At 38.7% G+C, this 17,852-nt stretch overlaps 1 protein-coding gene across 1 annotated transcript in view; it reads left to right on the top strand.

Moving 5' to 3' along the window:
• Positions 1-17,852, top strand: part of PTPRR (protein tyrosine phosphatase receptor type R) — a 96,377-nt gene that overhangs the window by 69,610 nt on the left and 8,915 nt on the right. Inside the window, exons 7-10 of the mRNA XM_058191442.1 lie at positions 5,308-5,494; positions 6,395-6,479; positions 7,850-7,929; positions 8,248-8,385. Coding sequence (XP_058047425.1) covers positions 5,308-5,494; positions 6,395-6,479; positions 7,850-7,929; positions 8,248-8,385 — 490 coding nt within the window. The remainder of the gene's footprint in view (positions 1-5,307; positions 5,495-6,394; positions 6,480-7,849; positions 7,930-8,247; positions 8,386-17,852) is intronic.

Genomic DNA, 17,852 nt, shown 5'->3' with positions numbered 1-17,852 from the left:
TTTTCTTTCAGCTCTTTTCCTGCACAGGATGTGGAACAATTCCTGTCCCAACCAGATACCAATTGCTTAAAATTTAATCTAGAAGTACTTTTAAAAATCTTTTCCTTCATTCCTTTGTGGCATAATGTAGTCTGACTAATGCTTGGAAGTGATTTTGAATCTGAAGCTAAATACTGAAAATGCTGCTATGCTGATAGTTATTTTTAAAAAATTTAAATAGTGTCTTTAGGTCACCAACAATTCAGTTTACTCTCCTATTTTGTTTGCGGGGTGGGGGGGTATCCATCTAGGTAAGAAGTACTTTAGCTGATTTTATTTAACAAATAAAGCAAGGAAATTATACTACTCAGCCGGACCACTAAAGAAGAAAAATATGTTTATCCAAATATCAGACCCTAATATCAAATAAGAATCTGATAGAGCACATTTTTATTAAGGAAGAAAGGATTCTTCAATATAAGAAACAATGATACCCAAATCCTAATTCATTCATTTATACACTTTTATTTCTATACTTTGGACAGCTCTCTCAAACTGAAAATAAGACAAGTTATAGAAAGTGGTTGAAATAACTGTCCCCTGATTGCACAGGGAGACAGCTTTCAAATATCTTTTCTATAAGCTTTATAGATGTTTCTATAAGTTTTCTTCTTACTGATTACACAACTAAAATGATGCTAGGTTCTCTTATTACTGATTGCCTGAATAGTCTGAAGCACATTATTTCAATGCAACGTTCTCCTGTTGCATGTATGTAAAGTTTCTCAACATTTTGGGATAATTCTTTGTGTATTTTCCTCCAACTAGTTATGGTAACTAGTTATGGCAAGTTATTGGCAAAGGATCCCACATTGCCAAAAAGTTTGCATCTTTGGATCTGCTGCTTTAGTGCCTTTTCAGAAAGGTTTGTACCCACTGTGGTTGGCACAAGCAATTTTTAAAGTATGTATATAGAATATTTAATGTAGCTAAACTATAGTATGTACAAGTACTTCCATATTTTGTTCAAAAGGTATCTGAAGAGCCTACACACCACTGCTACATGCAAATCATTTTTTTTCCCTGTGCAATGCAAAGGCAAGTACCAGTAGTTCTGCTGCTTAATTAATTACTTCCTTCCATCTTTCTCCTGTTGACACTATACAACAAAGAACTCCAGTCATGGAATCTCTTTTCAGGAATGTATATAGTGGAATGCAAAAGCCTCTTTACCTTCAGTTACAAAGAAAAAAGGCAGAAATAATGGATGAGGAAAGGAAGAAACTCAATCAGCTATGCATAATTCTTTGCCCTCTCCAGAAAATGCATGAAATCAGGATAGGTACTGCAATACTGAACATGACATTCAGAGTCTGGTGTTAAAGAATGCAGAAACTACTGGTTAAAATAATCACCAAAAGTGATGAGGGAACTCATTTTAAGGAAAGGCAGGAAATGACTACTTCAGTGATTTATGGGCTTCATCAGATTGACTGACATAAAGTGAATAGGTGGAGCTTCCTGAAGAGATTTTCCAGTTAAATTTCATGACGTTCTTCATTCTCTAAAAATTGACATCCTCTACAAATGCCCAAATCTCTAGCATGGATTAGGCAGTTTGGAAACCAACACCATCAAACCTATTGTTGAAATATATAAAATTAAGTAAGTAAGAGTAACTTAATTCAGACTACTTCATAAACACGGAATATGTCATATGGAAAGAATATTTGGCTATTATGATGGGCTGTAAGTATCACCTTATTCACATTAAAACTTTTCCCAGTGAAAAGAGTATTGAAGGTTGATGGTCCTAAACGAGCATGTTGAACCTGGAAAAATATTGAGAAATTATTAGTCAAGTATTCTTTATGATTATAGAACAGAAAGTAAATTTACAGGAAATGCATTATAAACCTAGAACTAGCTAGCTGCCTCTTACCAGACAGAATCCCAAAGCAAACATTCTCTGTATTTTTGTGTCTATGTCTGCATGCTTTGAAGAAAGGCAGAAAAGAGCGGCTTCACAATAGCAATCTCCTACATAAAAAGCAGGCAGAGATATAGACAAAGAGAGGGAAGGAGTAAATCCATAACTCTGTATCATCACTCTACTGTCTCATTTTATTCAGAAGGTACTGATGAAGGTCAATGCCATTGGATTAGGAACTCCAAAAATGGATAGCAGATTGTTCAATTTTTTTCCTTCATTCACCTTTTTTCTACTTCTATAAATGTACAATTATAATTTAATTATATTACAGGCATTTATTTTTTGTTAAAATCTCTCTTTAATTCTATTCCTACTTATTTTAGAATATAAATTCCTGAATTCATGTAGAATGTTGCCTTTCAGCCATGACATACTCTGCAAGTGAACCCATAATTAAGGGCAGGTATTTGTGTTTATGGGACAGGGAAGGGGGTTGAATAAAAATAGGTATCAGGACTTGAATAGATAGAATAATCATAATTATGCAGTCTGGTTAACAATGTTATAGTTTTATTCTAATCTATATATGCTTTCCAGATTTTCTGTACAGGCATCTCCATATACAAATCTGGCAGGGAGGTTCTAAGACCACTGAAAATTTAGTCCTGCTGTTGTCCAAGAAACAGTGATAAATGTTAATTATCCATTAGAGTCAGCAAATAAATAATAATAACAACAACAACAAAAACAACAACAAAAACAACAACAACAACAGAGTTGGAAGGGACCTTGGTGGTCTTCTAGTGCAACCCCCTGCCCAGGCAGGAAACCTTACACCACCAACCATTAGACAAATGGTTATCCAACATCTTCTTAAAAATTTCCAGTGCTGCAGCATTCACAACTTCTGCAAGCAAGTTGTTCCATTCATTAATTGTTCTGACTGTCAGGAAATTTCTCCTTAGTTCTAAGTTGCTTCTCTCCTTGATTAGCTTCCACCCATTGCTTCTTGTTCTACCCTCAGGTGCTTTGGAGAATAGTTTGACTCCCTCTTCTTTGTGGCAACCCGTGAGATATTGGAACACTGCTATCATGTCTTCCCTAGTTCTTCTTTTCATTAAGCTAGACATACCCAGTTCCTGCGACCATTCTTCATATGTTTTAGCCAGTGGTGGGATTCAGCCAGTTCACACCACTTCGGGAGAACTGGTTGTTAACTTTCTGAGCAGTTTGGCAAACTGGTTGTTGGAAGAAATCATTAGGGCAGAGAACCGGTTGTTAAATCACTTGAATTCCACCACTGGTTTTAGCCTCCAGTCCCCTAATCATCTTTGTTGCTCTTCTCTAAATAAATGTATTCATGTAAATGAATGTATTCATTGGCTATACCTGACCAACTGCTTGCTGCAATTTGCAGGACCAGATTATTTTTCAACACTTGCCCTTTGCCCTTTAAGGATGCCCTTAAAGGGCAAAGAGCAAGTGTTTTTCAACACTTGCCCTTTAAGGATGCCAACACTTGCCCTTTAAGGATGGAGGCCTTAAAGATCTGGCTCCTTTAAGTCATATTTCTAATATTGTATACTGACAGGGTGTCACAGAGTGTGTGTATGGGGGGGTGTCTTGATTTCTTTTTCTAGGTCAGTGAGATTCAGTCTCAATACACCATATAAAACATTATTAGGAGCTTTAATACATTAATGTAAACCTTACGTCTTATATGAAAAAGCCTTTGAAAGCATTATTTGGTACAATTCTATTTTTATAATTAACTTGTACCAATAACAGTTAATTTTCTGTTTCTTTCCATACATTTCTTTAAATTATTTTACTGTGCTTTTGTCTGATGACTATATCTTTGGATCAATTCAGAGGAATAAATTTGCTTCTCAATGCCAATTTTCTTTATTAATCTCTTGAACTGGAAAAGCCATAAATTCAAAGATATAATTAGCTCTTGCCACATTTTTGCTGCAGAGGAAATAACCCCTTTGTCATGATTGCCTGATAAAACAATGTCAAAGCCAAAGAAAATATCAACATTTCAATTGTGCTTTGTTATAAAACAATATGTATTTACTCTTTTTTTAAAAAGAAATCCACAGACACTTTTAGAAAGGTAAGATTGTGCACAATGTAACGAAGAATTGGCTGGGTTTACTTCATATTCTCTCCCTTCCTACTCCCCCATAGTTGGTCCATTGTGAACATTTTGAACTTGGCATAAATAACTGCCAAGAAATTGATACAGGAATTGGTTTGGGGTGTAAATGTTCCAAAAACCTAACATCCTGTTTTGACTCAACATTAAAATACAGTGTATTTTGCATTAGCATTTAGTTATAAACTCTGATGTCATATCTACAAAGTAGACAAAGTCAGAAAATACTTCACTCTAAACAGGCATCACCACAGCTGGTTTGTTATGTTTTAAAACTAGTTTCAGTGTTGCCAAGTGATTAATGTAAAGGGGAAATTCATCCAGAAAAGGAATAATCACATCCCCCTCAGATCCTGAATGGGACATGATAAGCACATTGCCATATATCTGATGGTGTTAATAAATATTTGTAGCAAGTATCCTTTTACAATAAGTAAAAGTGACAACCAAACACATAGAGTAATTTCAAATTGAGTAAACTGACAAGGGAGATCTGTTCAAAATAAATCAAAATTTTTGTGAGAAAAGATACTAGAGTTTATTATTTTTAAAATGCATTAATTCTTTACTCTTTACAAAGTGCTTTCCCCAAGCCACATGAGTGGTCAAAGTTTTAACTTAGATGTGTTGTTCAATTTTTTATGAGAAGTGTTTGTAATACCTGCTCCCGAGTTGCCATAGGCAGGGGGATGGAGAATCAAGCCTTGCAGCTACATCGAGGAATTTGCACCTCAGTCAAAACAACCCACATCCTAGCCGGCCAAAGTAAAGGCCATCTCCACAGAAACCAGTAATGACCAGAGGGAGTGACTTCAACAACCCGCGAAATTGCTTTGTTGGGGAATGTGATACAGCTTGGGGTGAGGGAGAAACAGGGTCATAGGCAAGGCGCAAACTGAGTGGGGTCAGAGCTGGCTTCACTAGGTCTGTGCTGACATGGTGCTCCTAATAAACAACTGCATTTTTCTTGAAAACCGGCTTGAGGCTCCTTGATTTTATTAGGGTATCAATCGGAACCTTGACACAATATACTTTTCCTTATTTGTAGTGCAAACACCAACATAAAGAAATTTCAAAGAGACTTTTACATAGTAATAACTTTTTCTGTATTGAGTGGCATTTATTGTCCAATAAATATGCTTATTTTCTTATTCAAGTATTATCCATCAAGTTTCAATTTATCAGGTAGATTCACATAAACAATTAATTACAAATATATATTATATTTGTACAGACGAGGATCCAACGTCTCGCTCACCTTAGATATGAGCAGCTTAGGATGTGCTGAACCTTTAATAGCTGTGCCAACCCCAAGGGAAAAAGTAGCAATGGAATATCTGCAGTCAGCTAGCAGAATGTTGACCAAAGAGCAATTAAAAGATGTAGTTGCAAATTCTCTTTTACTTCAGACAGAATTCATGGTAAGTCTGTAATACTGCTTTGTTGTTTTAAAACTAAAAACTTGTAACTTTCTGTGCTCTTCAGAATAATATACCTCTGGCATTTGTACTGTACCACCTAATCCCTTACTTGAGCAAGGGCAATGGCAGGGTTATAAACTGGAGATGCCCAACCAGTCTTCTAAAATTGTGCTTCTTCAGTACACGTATAAAAATGTAAAAGATTTAAGGATTTGAAACAAAGATGTTGTGGCATTTTTCATGATTTCACTAAAACATAATAATAGCACTGAATAGCACTGAATTCTATTCCTTATTATAAGATAGGATTTTTCCTGTAGATCTTCAATTATCTGTAGGTCTACATAGCATTGTTAGGTCTCCTGAGACAACAAGGAAAGATAAAGAAATTCCAGAAAGATTATTTAAGCCCAAATAGTTTTGGATAAGGCTAAGCAAGCACTCATTGGTTTATCTGATTTGCGATCCTATCAAAACAAAACAAATGTAGTGATCAAACCTAAGTCAAACTATGACTAAGGCTTCCCAATGGAAATTGACTAGAGTGGGATTTTTATTCTGAAATTTTTGGAGAGGTAGTTTGCAGTTGAACAGTGACCAGTAAAAAGTCACCACCATGTGTATGTATGTGGTTTTATATGTATTACTTATTCTGTTTAACTTTGCAGGCTCCCTAGAGTCTTTTGATGACTATAAATCTAAATTTATAAATTACTAAATGAGCCATCCCATACTCTTTCTGCTTTTTAACTTAAAATCTCTAAACAGATATTTATTTAAAAAACAATAGCAATGCTGTGGCTTTGTGATAAACCTTCCTACAAGCCGCAATAAATCACTGTTAACATTGATACTAAGAATTGTTCATAATAAAAATTGTGGGGTTTTTTTTCTCTTTAGGAAATTCCCATGAATTTTGTCAATCCTAAAGAAATAGACATCCCTAGTCATGGAACCAAAAATCGTTACAAAACCATTCTTCCAAGTAAGTTGGCTAAAAGTGATACTTTTATCAGTTAATTCTCCCTTTTTCTATTATCAGTTTTTTAATTCTTAATTTATAGGTGCTCTTGAATTAAAGCAACCTGGGATGATTGCAAAGTGATTTGTGAAATAATGTTTTCTTAATATGCATTTTTGTTAGTGCTGCTATCACAATCCCAGTTGATGAACTGCATTTGACTTCTTAAGCCCAACTTGTATAGATGTGTCAAGTTGCAAGGAAAACTAACTAAGCATTTATCTTACCATAAACTTTATTAATGTACGCTGCTGCTTGAAACTTCTATTAAAATAGTTTGTTATATCAATAAAGCTTAAGCATTTTCAAATGTTCTACTTTTCTCCTCTGTCGAAGTATGTTTCTTCAAGAATCTGGGATTTTGCTAAGACATATGCTAAAGAGCCATAAAATTAACTGTGATTAAGTAGCAATGGGAAGAAGGGAAAAATAGAATAAACCAAAAAGCAGAATACAGTTTACTCCAGTAAAGAGCCATCAATACCAAAGTGTGTATCCTTGGTTTGCAGTCATACCCACTGCTAAACTTAGTATAGTAATGAATCTGGCAGAAGATAGGCCCAGCTTTCCCTTCTCTTTAATTGATGTATTTTACTCAACCAACAGCAGTAAAGCTGAAACTCACATTTCTATAGCTCAGAAAGATTTAAAAAATAATCTATTTTGCAGAAAAATAGGATTAATTTAATATTTTTAATACAATGAGGCGTATTCCGATTCTGAATGGAGTACCACAGAGTATGCCCATATAAGTAGGATACTCTTTAAATTGGATGGAATTTATTCGGTCTCACCTTTGATGGCCAGTTCTGGTGCAGGTATGATACTAAATGGAGGAGGCAAAATTGATCTCTCCCAGTGTCACAATAAGAGAGGTAAGCATAAACCTCTGACAATCTTATCTGACGATAGGAGACTGGGAATTACATTTCTGTGATAAAATTAGGTTTTAATTTCTGGATAGCTATTTCAGTTGTTCTCAGAAGGATCTAATGTACTTTCTCCCTTCATACTTTCAAGTCTTCAAAAATATTGAAAAAAATCGGGGTATCTATCCTTGCGCATAGAGAACATGCATAGGGGAAATAGGTTCTCCACCCTTTTCCTTTGCACAAAACTCAAAAGCAGACAGAAGACAGTATGAATCCTTCGTGTATCTGTTGCACAGCTTTTCTAGAATGTTTGGAAGGATTTGTAACACCCCTTCATACCTAAGGCTGTCAATATCATTGCATAAATCATCATGCTTCTTTAAAAAATCCTTATGCTTTTATGACATTTCCCTTTACTACTTTAGGTTTTCATTTCCATTTCCACCTGTGTTGTCTTTACAGATCCTGTAAGCAGGGTATATTTGAAACCAAGGAACCCAGGGGATGCTTTGAGCACCTACATAAATGCTAACTACATCAGAGTAAGTACACTGATGTGCAGTGTGCTGACTTGCTGACATATATTTCATCTTCATGCTTCCCATTCAGTTCTTCTCTTATCAAAACACCTAATTTAGTACTCTGCCACCAACTTCCACTGCCTTTTACTATTGACAGTAGACAATAGACTATGTATATACTGTATAAATATGAGCAATCATTCCATAAAGTGTTGTTCTGAACTGTATTGGACTTTTAACTAAAGCTTTGTACAAGATATATTAATTCTCTTCTTGTTTTTTCTCAGCCTATTATAATCACAAATTTTAATATGACTGTTCCATCTTTGTATAAATTAGGGTTATGCTGGCAAAGAAAAGGCTTTCATTGCAACTCAGGGTCCTATGATTAATACTGTGAATGATTTCTGGCTGATGGTATGGCAAGAAGACAGTCCTGTTATTGTTATGATCACAAAGCTGAAGGAGAAAAATGAGGTAAGACTTTTTAGCTTAATCAATCATGGACCCTTTGTCTAGTTCTAAAAAAAAACAAACCCAGCCAATACTACTCAAATATTCAAGCTCCTAATTTTTTTTCCATAGCACTCTATTAAAACACCTTATCCACCAAATGTAGTGTGGATAACATTATAATATACTCAAAACATTTATTTTTAAAAATATGCATTACTTTTCAGATTTGAAATGGTAACATGAAAAATAATTTTGTTCTGAATCAATTTCAATTCAGAATAGAGCTGAAAGGGACTTGGAGGTCTTCTATCCAATGCCTTGCTCAAGCAGGAGACCCTTTGCCATTTCAGACAAGTGGCTGTCCAGTCTCTTGTTAAAAATCTCCAGTGATGAAGTACCCACAACTTCTGAAGGCAAAGCTGTTTCTCTGGTTAATTGTTCATGTTGTTAGGAATTTTCTCTTTATTTATGAAACTTTAAACTATTAAACCCAGCCATCAGTCTGTCTAGTACAACATTTTTAGCTGTGACTGTGACCTTCCAGCATTACACAAAGTTCTCCAGCTCTTTCTGAATATGTCAAGGATAAAACCTGATTAAATCTGTATTTAATGTGGAAGCTCTGATGTCTTAAGGATCAGAGGTTAGAACTTAATCAAACTTAGAAGTCTGCTTCATCCCTTTGACTGAAATGACCTATTTATCAGAAATTAGTTGAGCCCTGCTTTGAAATAGTAGTTTAATTTGTTTATTTGTTTAGTTTTTTTTTTTGAAATAGATATTGGGTTCTAACAAGGAAAAGAGTGACAGTTATCTATAAAGGAGTATCTTAACATATGTGTATCTCAAAACATATAAAGAATAATTTCTAAGGAAATATGCGATATCATAAGTAGTGCCTTATCAGGACTGATCAAAATACTTCTGAAAACCTATCATATTATAATATGGTACACAGAACAAATATTTTCCTCAAAAGGAAAAACTTCTTTTAAAAAAACACTTCTAACACTGTTTGAAAAGAATGACTTGAAAGAAACACAAAATAATTCTCAACATATCAGGAAGCCCTGTGTTTACCTGAATTGCTCCCACTCATTACAATACTGTTTCTCTACATTGTCCTACACTGACGGTGGCAATTTCCGCATAATAAAAAAGACTGAGACTTCTTAAGGAAATCCCAGACTACATGGACATTTGTGTTTATATGAACTTCTCGTATTTGATCAAATCATTATAAGAATGGTTTATAATGGCAGAAAAATTTTACTTCTGTTACCCGATTTGTTTTGAGAAACAGAATAGTTTACCCATAAAAAGGGCAGTAAATACTTACAAGAAATGTAGCATCCAAACATTATGAAAGCATGGGTAAACATAAATATTCAATGGTCACTCTATGACCAATAAACACATTTTATAGCCTGCTGAAATATCCCAATAAGTCATATTTTTGACTTTGAAATGTGCTTATCAAACCAAAAGTGGGTTTTATATAGCAGTGCTATTGTGGAGAAACCTTTCATACACTTTTCCTTAATCATCCTGCAAGGAAAATAGGAATATTTTTAATGATATTAGATTAGAACGTGTCCTCCCTTCAAAGCATTTAGGGGTGGGTATTTCTTCTGCAACCTTGCATAGCAAAGGAAGAAAATTAGCAGTCTGTGGAAAATAACCAGGTTTTCTTAGGAAAAGAGTAGTATAAAAGACCCAGTATAAATTGCTTTGCCTCTCCCCTCGCCACAAAAACCAAGAAGATATGTTTGTGTGACCTATCCAATCTTAATCAGGCATTGGAAGATGCTTAAATTTTCCCATATCTTAGAATGGGGATGAGAAAAAACATTACTGATTATACTCTTAACTATTCTCTACTTTCTCTTCCATTGCATTCTTCCAGCCACCAATTGCAAAAATCCATTTTGTTAGCTAGCCAGGACAACAAGGGGGGAATCAGGATGTCATATTATGATCCAAGCAAAAATTAATGAATTCTCATAGCGAGGAAAGGTTCCTATAATGGCCAGTTCAGAGAAAAATGGTATAGCATAGTATATGTATGTATAGTATGCTCCTATCTGTCCAGCTACTTATTATTCCTTCCTTCATTAATTGCATTATATAGTTAGAATCTGGATCTAGGACAAAATATTATAGAGCCGCAGTGGCGCAGTGGTTAGAATGCTGCACTGTAGGCTACTTTTGCTGACTGCTGGATGCCTGCAATTTACCAGTTCGACTCTCACCAGGCTCAAGGTTGACTCAGCCTTCCATCCTTCCAAGATCGGTAAAATGAGGAGCCAGATTGTTGGGGGCAATATGCTGATTCTGTAAACTGCTTACAGAGGGCTGAAAAGCACTGTGAAATGGTATATAAATCTAAGTGCTATTGTTATTATAAAGCGGGGTGTCCTTCCCAGCCAGTATTCCATGGTATTGTCTTTATTGGATTATCCTGGTTTTTTTATATAGTTTTAATTTCTGTGAATGCAGGGAATGACCACAATAATGTATAGTGCATCAACTCTATTACCTGAATGTAGTAAAATTATTTTTATATTAATAGCCATAATAATTTTTCCCTCCATGAATGTATTTAATCCCCTCTTAAACCATGATGTTAAAGAAGAGGACATGATCTTCAAGAAAAGAATATTTATTTTTCAAGCAATAAATCAGGAGATATAATACAAAGAAATCAAGAGATACAGAAATTGAAAGGACAGATAAAAAACTAAGAACTATAGTTGCCAATGTCTCTCAGGCTAAAAGACAGGCATAATATATTTCTTATTTTGATTTGAATTGGAGCAAAATCATCACTCATGTTGTAGAGTTCATAAATTTCTGAACTCTACAACATGAAAAAACATAAAAGCAAAGTCCATATAGCCTTGGGAAGAATTGAGTGCTGGCAATAAAGCTAAGCTTCTGGAATATTCTTTTCCCTATGTGTCCATGATAGCAACCCAAATTATCAATGGCAGAAGACCAACTGCTGTGTTGTTTAACAATAGCAACATTCTTGTGATAATCTTCGAGTTTTCGGACACATTTATTACAGCAGGCTCAGATTCAGTTTCCTGATAACTTTTGTTTTCAACTGAATCTCAATTTACTTGGCCAGTTTTGATCAATGAAGTTTGGCTCTTTTCCATTTTTCTCTAGGACTTGTATTGCTCTGCCAAATTTCACAAGAACACATGATCTGTCCTTTGCACATTCTACTCAATATACTATACATCTGCTGCTTTTCCTCTAACCTTTACTAATGGATTCATTGCTACTTTATTGAAACCTTGTAGATAGATCAATTTTGTACTCCAGGGATGGCTCTCAAGGGGTTACTAAATTATCACTTCCACTAACTCCAATGAACGTGACTTACAGTAAGAACTACTAGGGATTGGTTATAATATTTGGAATGTCACAACTTTCCATGCTACTAATATTGTGTAAAGTTCCAAAATGCCACTTATTGCTCTCTTTCCTTGCCATCTTATGGCTTCTGTTTTTTCTGTCTAGCCTAATAATATCACAATATACCTAGCGGGTGGCGTGGATACCTGGTGGTGCCTTGAGGAAGGCCCACGGGCCCAGCGGATACCCCTCCATTATTTAACATCTTTAAATAACATCTTTATCATCGTTCCTCCCCCCTTCTTCCATAGTCCACCCCTGGTTGTTTGTATGGGGTGGTGAATTGACTGAGTTAGCGGTTTGGTCATCTACCACATAAGGATTACCACTAACTGTTTCCCATCAGGATAGACTGGTCATGGTCATTTTATCATCTGCTTTATCATCTGCTACCATCTTGACCAGCCCAGGATGGGCCTTTTGCCGGACTTTCTCTGTGATGCGAACATTCACCGCGGCTGACCTACTTGCCCTGCGAGATGCCCCTCTCTGGGTTTGGCCTCAGATTATCGAGGCCCACTTTGAGGACGGGCTTTGGAGCCCGAGAGGTGGCATCACGAAAATAGGAGGCTTAGGGTTTTTAATTAGTTGTTTTAATAGATTTTTAAGGGAGTTTTAGTGGGATTTTAAGGGTTGGGAGGGAGGGATTTGACGGGTGGGGGAGAGAACCCGTCGGGGAGGGATCCAGCCCCTGTGCTTGTTCGCAGCATTATTACATCTGGTCTGAAGGCAGGGGGGAGGGTTTTGTTCCAGGACTAGAGGGTTGTTCAATCCGTACGGTAAGTGGGAGAGGCAGATATGGCGGAGGGGGGGCGTATTGAGAGTTGGGAGCACGTGCTCGATTTCTGAAGGCGATCACGTGCTCTGGCCCCTCAGTCCCTACCCGTTCCTCAGGCGGCCATGATCCTCAGAGCTTGGATCTTCGGTTGATGTTATGTAATGCCCGGTCCGTGGCTAATAAAGCTCCCCTGATTTGCGATCTTATTCAGGGGGAGTCCGCGGACCTTATGGGCATTACGGAGACCTGGTTGGGTCCAGAGGGGGGGGGTTCCCCTTGTTGAGCTGTGCCCTCCAGGTTTCCGAGCATTTCATCAGCCGAGGGCCCAAGGTAGGGGTGGGGGGGTGGCGGTTGTCATTAAGGAAGATCTAAGGCCAAGGGAGGCCACTGTTCCTCAGATTGCCGGCTGTGAATCCCTCTATGTGAGGTGGGGCCATAGGAATCAGTTGGGCTTGTTGATCGCGTACCTGGCTCCTTGCTGCGTGACCACAGCCCTGCCCGAGCTGTTGGAGGTACTTGCCGCTGTGGAGGTTGAGACCCCCAGACTCATAGTCATGGGGGATTTCAACCTACCATCAGCTGGCTTGTTATCGACTACAGCTCGGGAGTTCCAGGCTTCCATGACGGCCTTGGACCTGATTCGGGTAAATGATGGCCCTACGCACATGGGGGGAGGCACGCTGGACCTGATTTATATATCTGGACAGTGGTTAAATGATCTGGAACTAGATGATTTAGTAACAGAACCGATGTCATGGTCCGATCATTTTCTCCTTTGCCTAGACTTCCGAACCGCCATCCACCATCGCAGGGAGACAGAACCTATACGGTGGTTCCGTCCCAGGTGCCTGATGGACCCTGAGAGGTTCCTGACGGAGCTTGGGCCATTCCCTGAGGATCTGGCCCACGGTACGACTGAGGAACTAGTTGCGGCCTGGGAGCAGGCCGCGGCTGGGGCCTTGGACCGTGTCGTGCCTTTGCCGCCTCTGACCCGGCGCAGATCTCGTCCGGCCCCTTGGTTCTCCAAGGGGCTGAGGGAGATGAAACACCGGAGAAGACGTCTAGAGAGCACCTGGAGGTCCAGTCGTTCCGAAGCTGATCGGACACTAGTTAGGTCCTATTCTAGGACCTACCTAATGGCAATGAGGGAGGCGAGGCGCTCATACGCCTCCACCTTCATTGCGTCGGCAGATAACCACCCGGCCGCCCTGTTTCGGGTGACCCACTCCCTCCTTCATCAGGAGGTGCGGGATGACCCATTGCAGGGACGTGCCGAGGAGTTTAATGGTTATCTATACGATAAAATCGCTCAGCTCCGGGATGGTCTAGACCGAAATTGGGATGATCGAGGGAGAGGAGGCACGTCTTGTTGAGTCTGTTTGGGATGAGTTTGACCCTGTGGCTCCCGAGGACGTGGACAGGTTGTTGGGGAGGCTTCACGCCACTACATGTTTACTGGACCCGTGTCCTTCCTGGCTGGTACTGGCCACTCAGGAGGTGACACGAGGCTGGCTCCAGGGGATTATCAACGCTTCTTTGTTGGAAGGGGTTTTCCCTGCCGCCTTGAAAGAGGCGGTGGTGAGACCCCTCCTCAAGAAGCCCTCCCTGGACCCAGCTATTTTGGGTAATTATCGTCCAGTCTCCAACCTTCGCTTTGTTGCGAAGGTTGTAGATAGTGCTGGGGCGCGACAGCTACCCCAATACCTGGATGAAGCCATCTATCTAGACCTGTTCCAGTCCGGCTTCCGACCCGGATACAGCACGGAGACAGCTTTGGTCGCATTGGTGGATGACCTCTGGAGGGCCAGGGACAGGGGTTATTCCTCTGCCCTGGTCCTATTAGACCTCTCAGCGGCTTTTGATACCATCGACCATGGTATCTTGCTGCGCCAGTTGGGGGGATTGGGAGTGGGAGGCACCGTGTATCGGTGGTTCTCCTCCTATCTCTCTGACCGGTCGCAGACGGAGTTGACAGGGGGGCAGAGGTCGACCGCGAGGGACCTCACTTGTGGGGTGCCACAGGGGTCGATTCTCTCGCCCCTTCTGTTCAACATCTATATGAAGCCGTTGGGTGAGATCATCAGTGGCTTTGGGGTGAGATACCAGCTGTACGCTGATGACACCCAGCTGTACTTTTCCACCCCAGGCCACCCAATGAAGCTGTTGAAGTGCTGTCCCGGTGTGTGGAAGCCGTACGGGTCTGGATGGGGAGAAACAGGCTCAAGCTTAATCCCTCCAAGACGGAGTGGCTGTGGATGCCGGCACCCCGATTCAGTCATCTGCAGCCGCGGCTGACTGTTGGAGGCGAGTTATTGGCCCCAAAGGATAGGGTGCGCAACTTAGGTGTCCTCCTGGATGAACGGCTGTCGTTTGAAGATCATTTGATGGCCGTCTCCAGGAGGGCCTTCCACCAGGTTCGCCTGGTTCAGCAGTTGCGCCCCTTCCTTGATCGGGATGCCTTGTGCACAGTCACTCATGCGCTCGTTACCTCTCGCTTGGATTATTGTAATGCTCTCTACATGGGGCTCCCCTTGAAGTGCACTTGGAGGCTTCAGTTAGTCCAGAATGCAGCTGCACGGGTGATAGAGGGAGCTACGCGTAGCTCCCATATAACACCGCTCCTGCGCAGACTGCACTGGCTACCTGTGGCCTTTCGAGTGCACTTTAAGGTTTTGGTCACTACCTTTAAAGCGCTCCATGGCTTAGGGCCTGGGTACTTACGGGACCGCCTGCTGTTACCGCATGCCTCCCACCGACCCGTACGCTCTCACAGAGAGGGACTTCTCAGGGTGCCGTCCGCCAAGCAATGTCGGCTGGCGGCCCCCAGGGGAAGGTCCTTCTCTGTGGGGGCTCCCACACTCTGGAACGAGCTTCCCCCGGGTTTACGCCAAATACCTGACCTTCAGACCTTCCGCCGCGAACTGAAGACACATCTTTTCATTCGCACAGGGCTGGCTTAAATTTTATTGATTTTAAATTATCTATTATTAATTTTAATGGGGTTTTAGTTTTATATATTTTAAAGTTTTTTAGGCCAATTATAAAATAAGTTTTTTAATTTGTATTTTAAATTGTATATTGTATTGTTTGTTTTTATTTTTGGGAGAAGGGCGGTATAAAAATCGAATGAATAAATAAATAAATAAATAAATAAATAAATAAAATAAATAAATATACTTCTACTAGTTTGCAACATTATTTAATTAAGATTTTGGGTGTTGCTGGATTATTATATTATAGACTTTATAGTTAACTTAATGGATTTAATATCTAGAGTCTAATAAAACACAGTTGGAAACCTTAATTATTTCACATTGACTATGCAACCTGAGTGAAATCCAAATTTTTTTACTACTGGTTTTGTGGGCATGGCTTGGTGGGCATGGTTTGGCTTGGTGGGTGTAGCTTGGTGGGTGTAGCTTGGTGGGCGTGGCAGGGGGAGGATACTGCAAAATCTTCATTCCCACCCACTCTGGGGCCAGCCAGAGGTGGTATTTGCTGGTTCTCCAAACTGCTCAAAATTTCCACTACCAGTTCTCCAGAACCTTTCAGAACCTGCTGGATTTCACACCTGCTATGCAACCCTGGGGTCACAGGCTGAACTACCTGGTATCAACTGTATAATTCAGCAATGAAATTCAAAAAGGGACATTTTCTGCACAGTCCATTTGCATATTTAGCCATATTTTAATGAGGGTTTTAGCCATTTCAATGTGTCCAAGAGATTGCTAGTTTAATTTTGTGTTTGATTTATTCCAAGCAATTCATATGTATCAAAAATGTATTACAACTCCGTGTTCAAACTAGTGTTTGAAAAGTTTAGACAGTATTTTAAGAAATAGCTATAAACCAGTAACATGTCTATTAAAAGTCACATTGCAAATAAAATGTTTTTGTAATTAGCATTTCAGCCTGCAACACAAGATGTGGTAACACAAGATGAGAATCAGAGTAAAATAAAATTTAGTAAAAAGGAAAAAAATACAAATCATCATGGTTTGCATTATATATTTTTATCTCTTGTTTTTATATATTTTATATTTTTATTATATATTTTTATCTCTTGTGCCAAATCAATAGTTACTATGCTGACTGTTTTAGTGAAGATGGCTTACTTTTTTTAATATATAGAACAACAATATAAAAATAAAATTAATAATGATAATTTCTGGAATTACAATTCCTGTTTCTGTGCAATTATGAGAATTTTGTGTCAATTGTATACTACATTGATTGTGGTTAATACATTTTGATCTCCACAACTGTTTACCACAAAATGTGATTAACATCTAAAGAATTACAGAAAATATGAAAATTCATAAAATATACAATATTGCAAACTGGTACATGAGAATTTGAATTCCAAATTTGCATCTAAATATGACTTTAATTAGTTGTCTGTCTTGAGTTAAGTGGTTTCATGATACAGCATCAATTATTTGCTTGTAACTGTTTTACTAATTTTATGGTACATATTAGCAGTTATAATGACAATTGCATCTGGGGTTTACAATCTGCCCTTCATTCCTACTTCAGTGCCAAGTGGATCTTGCTAGAATACTAGCAGTAATGTGTTAAAAATAAATCTGTTGGGCCATATTGAAAGTTAGAAGCAACTATGAGGTAGGTAGTTTAAGTGAACAATATATTTCATTGTCCACACAAAGCTGTCTGCCAGTTATACGTCTGGGAACAAGATAAGAAAAACATTTCTTTAGCTTTTAAGGAATTGAATATAGTCGATCTATTATCAAGAAATCACAGAAGGATGTTGAATAGGCAGCAATATTTTATGTTGGCTTTCTTAATGTTGGCAAGAACACATCTTCCCAGGGAGGGGAAGGCATATATGATGGGGGTTTTGTATCATTATTAGTCTTTCCATGTAATTAAGGAACCCGTGGGTCACATGGGCTAGGAGTTTGAACATTTGAGTACAAGCTTAAAAGGTGGGCAGTGTTTTGACCATGTTAGTAGCAGGACTCTTTGATTTCCAGAGGGCAGCTCCAACTTTCTCTTTGAATGGACCCTTTTACATTAGTCAGTGTAATTTGATGTTACAAAGTAGATGATCATCACATAAATGCTGAATATCTAACAGGTAAAGAAATTGGTGTTTTTTTTTTTACAAAAGTCAAAAACATTTATTGTTCAAAAGTAATATTATGATTAGTTATTGTAAAATATTTTTTCCATTGCTTAACTGATGGGCTATCTTGTAAGGCTTTAAGTAATAGAGTTGTTGTTTGCAATTGCTTTATTCTAAATATTGGTGTACAGCAAT

Source organism: Ahaetulla prasina, chromosome 7, assembly GCF_028640845.1.
Source record: "Ahaetulla prasina isolate Xishuangbanna chromosome 7, ASM2864084v1, whole genome shotgun sequence".
Taxonomy (NCBI): domain Eukaryota; kingdom Metazoa; phylum Chordata; class Lepidosauria; order Squamata; family Colubridae; genus Ahaetulla; species Ahaetulla prasina.
Note: the sequence above shows the minus strand (reverse complement) of the source record. Positions and strands in the feature narration are given on the sequence as shown.